The sequence below is a fragment of the Lagenorhynchus albirostris genome, chromosome 2, assembly GCF_949774975.1.
Source record: "Lagenorhynchus albirostris chromosome 2, mLagAlb1.1, whole genome shotgun sequence".
Classification (NCBI taxonomy): domain Eukaryota; kingdom Metazoa; phylum Chordata; class Mammalia; order Artiodactyla; family Delphinidae; genus Lagenorhynchus; species Lagenorhynchus albirostris.
In genome coordinates, this window is record NC_083096.1 from 151546555 (window position 1) to 151556860 (window position 10306).

Below are 10306 nucleotides of genomic sequence, written 5' to 3' on the forward strand. Positions count from 1 at the left end.
AGATTCTTTCCTTCCACTCATTGTGCCACATCGTATTCATTAACAAGAAGGCGATCTACTGTACTTTCAAAATGCCATACTTCATCAAGCCTAAGATGCCATCCACTGTTAAGAAAAACCATTATTAAACCATGACATACTACTGACATCTAGAAGCATCTAGGTCTGAGAGATTAAAACGTGGGGGAAGAAAAGTACATTTACAATTGATGAAATACAACACCTCTCAGTCCATCACCATCTTTGTTCAAACCTCCAACATCTCTTGCTTGGACTGGGCTGGAGGCTCCCAGTGGTTTCTCCCCCACTCACCCTCCACTGCCAAGATGAGCCTTCTAAAAAGGCCAATTTTACCAACTCCCTACCGCCAACCCTTCAATTAGCTCTCCTCTCCTACCGCCTGGCCACTATTCTTCACTGTAGCTGCAATTCCCCAAATGTCGTATTGCTTCTTGTCAGTGTCCCCCACGTGCTATTTTTTGTCTAGAATTGCTTTTCATCCGATTCCTCATCTACCTACCTCCTAGCTGTTAGAAGTAAGAGTGTTCTGGCTGGGACCTAGCTCACTCCACCCTTCCTGACTGGCAGGATTACTCTGGTCGATATGGCTTGTTAAGTGGATATCCCTTTGTTCATTCACAAATAAACTCCATCCAAAAATAAACCCTGCCCTAACCCCCAAAGACAACCTTCCTACAGAGACGACAGTTGGAGCCTCCAAACAAGCTCTAACTCTTGCTTCTTTTTCAACACCCAAGCAGGTGTCAGCTCTTCCAAAAAGCCTTCTCAAATTCTCCAAGCTGAGTTAAGCAGCCCTCCCCGGTGCTCCATGATATTCCATGTGCACCTCTATCATAGTCCTTCTTATACCATGTTGTAATGGCTGACTTGCTTTCTCCCCCACTAGACCGTAAGCTTCCTGGAAATAGGGGCCTGTCTTACTCACCTGTGTCATTCTCCAGAATCTGGAACCTGGAAGGCACTTAATACTCAATAATTAAGTATTACTCACTTATGGATGGATAGATGGATGGATGCGTGAAAAATGGTTACTGTTTATAATCACTGGGTCCTAGTCCCCCTAGGAGATGCTACCTCCAAAATCACTTCACAATGTCACTTTCTCTAAGCTTGGTAACTGGCTTAATCAGGAAAGTACAATGGCACCACCTGGTGGTCAGTGCCAGGAGCACACCTTATTGAACGGAAGAAAGTTTGCTCCTGAATCACACTGCTCTGTGTTCCAGTGGCTAGGATAGATGTCAAGGGTGAGGTGGATTTGCATTTTCAAAAGATCAAGCTGATGACTGAATACAGAATGGACTGGAGAAGGGACCAGAGGAGGAAGCAGGAACACTAGGGGAGGTTATTCTGTCAGAGCTGAGAGTCGCGTCCAGATCTGTGACTTCAAAGCCACCAAGCCTAACCACTTTGTAATACTGCCTCTTCCAGCCACAGCCTTCCTTCTCCCTCTCAACTTAGCACTGCGGCACACAGATTCTAAGATTCAAGGATTTCCACCTTCTGGTATTCACACCCTTAGGTAATTACCTCCCTTGAGTGTGGGCTGGCCTAGTGACTTGTTTCTAATTAACAGAGCACAGCCAAGGTATGAGATGTCACTGCCATAACTTCCATCCTGCTAGCAGACTCTCATCCTTGTTGGCTTTGATGAAGACAGTTGCCATGTTGGTAAGACTCGTGTAGCAAACAACTAAGGGCAGCCTCTGGCTAACAGTTCATTAGTAAACAGAGCTCCACAGTCCTACAAACCCTTGAGGAACTGAAATTCTGCCAACAATTTAAGTGAGCTTGGAAGCAGATCCTTCTTCAGCTGAGCCTTCAGATGAGGACACAGGCCTGGCCAGTAATTCGACTGCAGCCTTGTGAGAAAAGAAACCCTGAAGCAGAGGACCCAGTTAAGTGTGCCTCAACTCCTGATCCACAGAAACTCTGAAATAATAAATGTGTGCTGTTTAAAGCCACTAAGTTTGTGGTAACTGATGCAGCAATGGATAACAAAGCACCTACTCAAAATGTCATTATCATGCAAAACCTTCTGAAAATCTGGGAAACTTTCTGTAGTAAGAATCAACTACTATACCACTAGTGTGTGTGTGTGTCCCATTTCCTGCAGCCTCCCAGCCAGAGGCTTTCGTGGCTGCCTCCAGAGCATCCTCCTGTGAACTGAGTGACCAAGTATCATCTGTGTGACCTTGACAGAATCTAGTCCCAACCTCTGCTAGGCCTTTGTGGACCATTTACAGCTCACAAGGAGCGAAGCTTATAAGGAAAGGCCTTTAACACCAGGATGAGATTGTGGCATTACCAAGCAGATCAACACAAAGGACATTCATCCCCAGAAAGGAACTTGGGCAATTTGATTTCAAGTACAGATCTCTCACTCCTTTTACAGCATGTTGTAATAGATTATATGGCACTGAAGGAAGTACAGCAATGCTGGCTGTGCTATCAATTTAGCTAATTCCACTGAACAAACAGGAAGTGAGGTAGAGTCCCACAAGAGCTTAGTCAGAATCAGCATAGAGTAACTCAGCCAAAAAGCTTCTGTTAAGTTCCTGAATAATTCAGGTCAAAATGAATTTTAATCCGAGTTAACTCATAATCAACAGGTTGGCTGTTTTTCTTGTTTCTCACCCACTGTCCTACTCTCTTTTCCACAATATTCTAAAGTTGCCACTTAATGGATTCTTCCTGCTGCAGATGGCGGAACTCTGGATCTCCTGCTCAGTGGGGCTAGAGAGTGGATTCATAACGTTGTTAGTGGTAGCCTCCAAAATCTCTTCCAAGTCTAAAATTCTGTGAGTTTAGAGGCTGACTGTCCCGAAACCTGGCCATTGCTGCTGCCTTAAATTCTCCAGTCATCCTAGCTCGGCAGAAAGAGCAGAATGGGACAAGCCAAACCTTATCAATCGTGCAGAAATACCAGAACCACATACTCGCTCGCAAGCCAAGCCAAGCTGTTTATCATCGCCAGTACCCAACATTCTGGTTCCCAGACGAATCTGAAGCTGGAGTTGCACCAACTGTTCAATAGCCACAACCCCAATCTCAAACCCTTCTAGTTACTAAGAGACTAACAACAGTCCTCTCTGGAAAATGACCTGCCAATCTTTTCGAGGGAAGAAGAAACCCTTCTTTCTCTAATGCTCTGATTTATGGGAGAACAGATGGAGATAAAGGAGAAGGAAAGTACACTGGCCAATACTCTGAAACTGACGAGTTGCGTATCTGTGACCTGGAGAGGATCCCAAAAGAGACTGATGTGATTCTTTACCATCCCAACTAAAAGTAATAACGACAGCATTTACATTCACACAGGACCACTTTCAAAGAAGTTCATGATTCCCCTACATGTCCTCGATTCTCATGCCACCTCCCATCAAGGCAGAGATTGGGGCAACAAGGAGGTGACAGGTCCTAGCCATGACAGCCTTTGTCAGAGTCCACTCTCAGTGGAAGTGAAGCCCTGGATGCTGGGTTCAGGGCTCAGAGGCAGAGCCACTGGCTGGCTTAGCAACTTGGTCACGATGCTGATTCTAGCATCCTGCTTCTCAGCGTCCTCATACGGAGTCCAGGACAAGTCGTGCTGTAGCTTGTACGCACCAAGGAAGTCATGTGGACAACCTGTCCCCCATTCCTAGAGAAGGCAAAGGAGTCAGTTCTGATCAGGGCAGGAGATAAAGAAACTGAGCTTGTGTCCTAATTCTACCACAATTTTCTTTTTTAGCTTTTCACTCCAGACCAGTCAGAATCATTCTTGGAAACCATTACATTACACATCAGATACCTCCCTTAACAGAGATAATGACTGTGAAATAACTTAAGCACATGCATATTTTTCAGAGTCATGTCTGGGCTCATGCCACCTCCAGTTTTCTAGAAAACCACTTCCCAACCCCTATACCTACATTTTCTCACACACGCCACACACCACACACACACACACAAACACACACCCAAGAATTTCTCAAAGACAAGAGTAGATTTTTGTGCAAAAATTAAATGTTCTTACCTTTGGAGAAATAATGGAAAAATACCGCTGACCACTCTCCCGTTTATAAAGGTAGTAAATGTTGCCAGGTTTTTTCACTATATTACAAGCTACATGGTGCAAGTCAGCATCTCTGCGAGCGTCCTCCAATACCTAAGAACCGCAGAGGTGTAACCAATTAGGTATTAGGTAACAGGCACTCATACTCAATGACCATCCCACTCAAAATCTGGAAACCGTTCTATGCCTAGGGTCCTGCTCCCCCACAGCAGTGAATCATGACTGAGATCCAGATGATACTGAAGAGAAAAATTACACGATGTTATGCTACTATGCTGTAAAAATGCCTTTAGGAAAATTGTATTTCAAAACGTTGAGTGTTACTGGCTTTTGAATGGTTTTTACATTTCTTTCCAATTTTTCTGTGGTCAGTACATTTCTTTCATAGTTTCCCCTCAAAATGCTTTATCTCACTGAACTTTCTCCCAGTGAAAACACTTATACTTAACCTCTTGGGCTTATTCTATTTTACTCAACACTTCTATATTTCTAGGAGGTACTGAAACAAGTAAGTTACAATGATTATAAGCAAGTTCAGTCAATCCTATGAACTAAGCGAAGAAAACGAACGCTTACCTAAAAGCCACTACTTACTTTCCTGGCTTGTTCTTGCAAATGTTCGATTTGCTCGGCTATGACTGTCAGCTTGTTGGTGGCATTTGCTCTGACAAATTCATTAGCCTAAGGTGAGAAAAAAACTGAACTGTGGGTCAAAAAAAGGATAAGACTTCTACGATGTTCTTATTTAGATCCCAATGTTATGTCAACATCTTTGCTTATGCCTAAAATACTCTTCCCATTCTCACCATTCCCCCATGAACGCCCACTCATCGCAAGGTCCAGCTCAAACAGTACTGCTTACAAAAAGCCAATGCTGACGCGACCCACACCACAGAAATAAGTGCTCCTTTTCTTTTTTTTTTCTTTTTTTGCGGTACGTGGGCCTCTCGCTGTTGTGGCCTCTCCCGTTGCGGAGCATAGGCTCCGGACGCGCAGGCTCAGTGGCCATGGCTCACGGCCCCAGCCGCTCCATGGCATGTGGGATCTTCCCGGACCGGGGCATGAACCCGTGTCCCCTGCATCGGCAGGCGGACTCTCAACCACTGTGCCACCAGGGAAGCCCCATAAGTGCTCCTTTTCTATTTCCCAAAGTGTCTACCTTGTACACTCTAGACCACTTATTCCTCAGGTCTCCATTTTTTTTTCTCACATTTAAACATTTCTGAAATCGGGGATGGGTTTTACAATGAAAATCCAAAGACACTTGTGGTATGCCTCTTATCACCTGCTATATAGGATCCTAACTATATATAGAAAGTATCTGTTAATCTGACCATTACCTCAGTTGAATTATTTACATCACACTTAATTATATTTCAACTTATATTTGCATTCCTAATTGTTACTTAAAATGTATTTTTAAAAGATTGCACTATGATGTAGACCTGAAACAATTATAATATACACAGAGGACTGTCTGCCGTGTGCTAGGAAATTCAACTGAAGGCACTGGAAATTGCTTAAAATAAATAACTTTCAAAACTAGGAGAGACAGGTGTGACCAATTCATGTATCGGGAAGGATTATCACTCAGACATCAGAAACCCATCAGAAACTTCCAGATTACTTTTCACAAAAAGCTGATTAACTATTTTTTTTTTTTTTTGGCCACACTGCACAGCTTGCAGGATCTCAGTTCCCTGACCAGGGAGTGAACCCGCGCCCTGACAGTGAAAGTGCGGAGTTCTGACCACTGGACCACCAGGGAATTCCCCCCAAAACTGATTAACTTCTAGTGGCATACAATTAAGTTAAGGAAAAGAAAGTAAGAGGTTAAATTTGAACTAAGAAATATTAAGAGAATTTGCTGGTTAGTTGTGGAAGCTTAAGGTAAAGGTCAGGTATAAGCCATGTTATGAGTGAATAGAAACAACTGAGTAAGCTGAGTCAAGCCTCTATCTGTTCCACGAATATACACTTAGCAATTACTGTGTCAGACACCATGCTAGGCACTGCACACATTGGCAAACATGAGAAAGAGGTCCCTGCCTTCATTAAGATTACAGTCTAATGCAACTGTCCTTTAGAATATGAAACAAGTCACATATGTAATTTAAAATGTTCTAGTAGCCATGTTAAAAGTAAAAATAAATAAGTAAAATTAATTATAATAATATACAGAATTCCCTGGAAGTCCAGTGGTTTGCACTCGGCACTTTCACTGCGGTGGCCCAGGTTCAATCTCTGGTCAGGGAACTAAGATTCTGCAAGCTGCATGGTGCGGCCAAAAAAGATAAAAAAGAAAAATCTAATATTTTATTTAACCTATCAAAAAAATATCATTTCAACATGTAATCAATATAAAAATTGTTAAGAGATATTTTACATTTCATATTAAGTGTATATTTTATATTCACAGCACCTATCAATTTGGATGCTAAATTTTCATTGGAAAAACTTGATCTGTATTGAGACTTCATAAAATTTACAGTTAAAAGAGTTGATTCACATACTCAAATTGTTCCAAATATACTTAAAAGTTTCCAGTAATTGAATCAATTACCAGGTTTTAAAATTTTAATTAATTAAAATTGTTACAGGGAAGAACAGAATCTGACTCCATGTTGAATCTGTTTCTTTTACTTTAACCTTTGCTTTTCACTGCTTTTGTTACTATAATCACTAAAATGATGCTGTCTATAGCATAAGCATACATAATGGCTTGCCTCAGGAACCCTGCCCCTCTGCCTGAATGTTAAACTAAAGTGCTTTTGTTCTGCTCACAAGGAGACATTCTGACCCTGCCCACCTGTGAATGGCTGCAAAAAAGAAGAAATTAACACATCCCCTCCCCAAAACTAGCCAAGCCAGGAGATATTTTGCAAGACTTATGGCCTCTTTACTTCCTCACCTCTTCCCTCTCTCTGTTCTATAAACGAAATTGGCATCCAGACCCTGATAAGATGGCACTATAGGACATTAGTCTGCCAGCTTCTCGGACACCCGGCTTTCCGAATAATGTCACTATTCCTTGCCTCAACACCTCGTCTCCCGATTTACTGGCCTGTTGTGCAGTGAGCAGAGCAAGCTTGGGCTCGGTAACAAATTTACATTAAAATTTAAAACTCAGTTTCTCAGCTGCATGCACTAACCACACATTCCAAGGCTCAACAGCCATATGAAGCTAGTGGCTACCATATTGCATAGCACCGCCCTGGGGAGTGATACAGACACCAAAAAGAAAGACAATTAGTGCTGTATGTACTTGGAACAGTGATGCACTATGATGAAGGAAATAACCATAATTATGTGCTAGAAGCAGATCAAAGATAACGAATGAAGCAACTGGTTTAATAACAGGGAGTGGTGAGGATTGCAGGAATTAGAATGTATGTGTAGTCTAGAGGCATTCAAATTCAATTTAATAATACTGTCATTTGGATGGGGTGGGGTATAGCCTTCTACAGATAAGAAGGCCAGGGCTTCCCTGGTGGCGCAGTGGTTGAGGGTCTGCCTGCCGATGCAGGGGACACGGGTTCGTGCCCCGGTCCGGGAAGATCCCACATGCCGCGGAGCGGCTAGGCCCGTGAGCCATGGCCGCTGAGCCTGCGTGTCTGGAGCCTGTGCTCCGCAACGGGAGAGGCCACAACGGTGAGAGGCCCGCACACCGCAAAAAAAAAAAAAAGAGTGCACGGACCAGATCATGTAAGGCTTCATGGCCCTTGACACAAGAATTTGCATTTTGTTCCAAGGACAATAAGGCACCTTATGGCCAAGGAGAGAATAGGTGGTTCCTAGAGTTAGGATAGTTCTGGGTTAGGAGTGGCCTTACAATAAATCTCCTTTCTCTTAAGGGGGCAACAAATCTGTCACTTGTGCACAAATGAGCCTAATTAAAACAGAAATGAGAGAAAGAGTACCAATAATGATAAGCACAAACTCTGGCCCTAATCACTCTGAGGCCCTTTGCATACTGTCTCATCTAATTCTCATAACACCTTACGAAGTTGGAGATGACGGACTCCAACTTCACTTTCTCATTTTAGGAATTAGACTCAGAGAGGTGAAGCAACCTATCCAAGGTTTCATAGCTAATAAATGGCAGTTAAAGATTTCAACACAGATCAGTCTGATTCCAAATTTCATGCCTTAAAACCAGGGTTCCCGAGCTTTCACACACGAATGCCTAAATGGCATGTTAAGTCAGTCCTGCTAGAAAGTACATTTCAGTACACAGATTGAAATATGCTTGATTCTCTTTATCTCCATAGTGTTTTTTCTTCAGCTTCTCAAAGACTAATACTGGAAAAATGGAAGCAGCACAATAATGCATCCTCTGTATTTCACTAAATTGATTATAGGCTAAAGGACAAAAACCGTGTTCCTTCTTTCTTTGTTTCAGGCCATTGTAATACACATAATGGTCACTCAGTAACCCACTGAAAATGTTTTGCCTAAGATCTGACTTTGGGAGCCTCCCTCCCAACAGGTGATCTGATTAAACAGACACATAATGTTCTCCTAATCCATAAAAGTTATACCTTGCTTCCCACCTCTCTAGAAAAGAGAAAGCACATGATTTGAATCAAATGAGCTTTCCTAAGCATTTGAAATTTTCTTAATTAAAAAAAACAAAACTGAAGTAGGGAGATGTACATGTAAGGGAATTTGAGCACATTAATTATTAAATTTTTTTTGAGCAAAACGAAGGCCTTTGACCATAACCAAGGCCAAATGTGATCGTGTATACAAGGATGAGGGGAATAGCATAAACTTTAAAGTAGCAAGGCCCCGTACCTGTACATATCAAAGAGGATTCTACAACTGGACGTATTGGTAAGAAAGATTAGATGAAATCTGGTTTTTCAAGAAATTTATATCTAGGAGCTCTCCTAGTTCACACCCTGCACTTTACAGATAAAGAAGCTGAGGTCCAGAAAAAAGTAATTTATCTCAAGTCACAATGCAAGTTAATATCAAAGCTGAGATTAAAACGCATGTGTCCAAACTGCCAGTGCTATTTCTGTTACATCATATTTCCTCCTTATTTTACTTCTTTCGGCAACCAATGTCTAAGCACTGGGCTTGGGAATACTGTGTCCAGTGAATGAAGACAGAGGGCAAAACTTAGAGTCCCTGCCCTTCTAAAAGATGTTAAGCTCTACAAGCCCTCAGGTCAGAAGTAAAGATCTTAGGGAAGCAGTTTAAAGTAAGCGGGCTATGCATCCCTGCAGAACTGCGTTAGAGTGATCTTGAAAGGTCCCTGGAAACTTCCTTTCACGTGTCAAATAGGAAGAATAACTGTACTGCCTACCTGACAGGGCTGTCCTAAGGCCCAAATGAAATCATGAATATTTAAAGTACTGTGCAAACCTTCCCACGAAGGGAGATTATGGGCACTCACTTTGCAGCTGAAGGGGTCTTTGGTCTCAGAAGATCATTTGGAGTCAGGCCACCGACTCGCCATGACCATCAGTTTTCCCCGCGTATAAAATGGAGACGAGAACAAATGCTACCCCACACTAAGTGGTTTGGAAGACCAAACGTGCACGAAGCTGGTCATTTACTTTCCCAGCCGCACCTCCTCACCTTCTGCACCTGCTCTGCGAGCGCCACGAGGTCTAAGGGGTCTCCGACCCGGTGGGTGTGGTAGGGGCTCACCAGGGCCAGGCCGCCAGGGGTCGGGGTGAGCTCCACTAGGGCTCCTGCGACACATACCCAGGAACACAGGCCGTGAGCACCCGCCCTCGGCCTCCCGCGGAGCCCGGCAGACTAGCTACTCCGGGAGGGCTTCTTTTCCCCAACTGACTCCCGCCCCGCCTAACTCCCCAACCTGCCGCTGACAGAACTCCTTGGTTTTCTATGACTCCCTGAGTCGTCCCGGGCGTTGCAGCGTCTTCCACGACAGCAGCGTCATCCACGACAGCAGCGTCTTCCATGACAGCTGGGTTTCCGATGACAGCACCTTCTCCCTACTACCCGGGCGGCGCGAGGCTGCAGAGCATGCGCAAAAAGGCCCATAGGCGGAGCTTCCGTGTTCCCTGGCCATTGGGCGTCGGAGTTGCCCGGACCTCGGAGGCGTGGCTGCGGCTGGCGCTCCTGGTTCCGCTGGGGGGCGGGGTCCAGGCTGGGGGAAGGCCAAAGAGGCGGTGCAGCCTCGTGGGCGTGCGCTGCCGGGTTTGGGAGGCGGGGCTTCACTCGGGGCGGGGCTTCACTCTGGGGCGGGGATTC

General features: G+C 44.1%; 1 protein-coding gene across 1 annotated transcript; it reads right to left on the bottom strand.

Annotated features, from left to right (window-relative positions):
• Positions 1–226: 226 nt before the first annotated feature.
• C2H1orf50 (chromosome 2 C1orf50 homolog) lies at positions 227–10045 on the bottom strand. The gene is made up of 5 exons (XM_060140337.1): positions 9909–10045; positions 9665–9780; positions 4670–4756; positions 4037–4168; positions 227–3661 (listed from the first exon to the last, which is right to left on the bottom strand). Exons 1-5 carry the CDS (start codon positions 10012–10014, stop codon positions 3461–3463), a joined length of 642 nt encoding a protein of 213 aa, XP_059996320.1. The 5' UTR covers positions 10015–10045; the 3' UTR covers positions 227–3460.
• Positions 10046–10306: the final 261 nt, after the last annotated feature.

Excerpts from the sequence above, each read along its gene's own strand:
- C2H1orf50 (XM_060140337.1), bottom strand. The coding sequence starts at position 10,014 with ATGGAAGACGCTGCTGTCGTGGATGACGCTGCTGTCGTGGAAGACGCT. Across the intron at positions 9,781-9,908 it reads AGGAGTTCTGTCAGCGGCAG|GAGCCCTAGTGGAGCTCACC; the intron begins GTTGGGGAGTTA and ends TATGTGTCGCAG. Across the intron at positions 4,757-9,664 it reads TCGCAGAGCAGGTGCAGAAG|GCTAATGAATTTGTCAGAGC; the intron begins GTGAGGAGGTGC and ends TTCTCACCTTAG.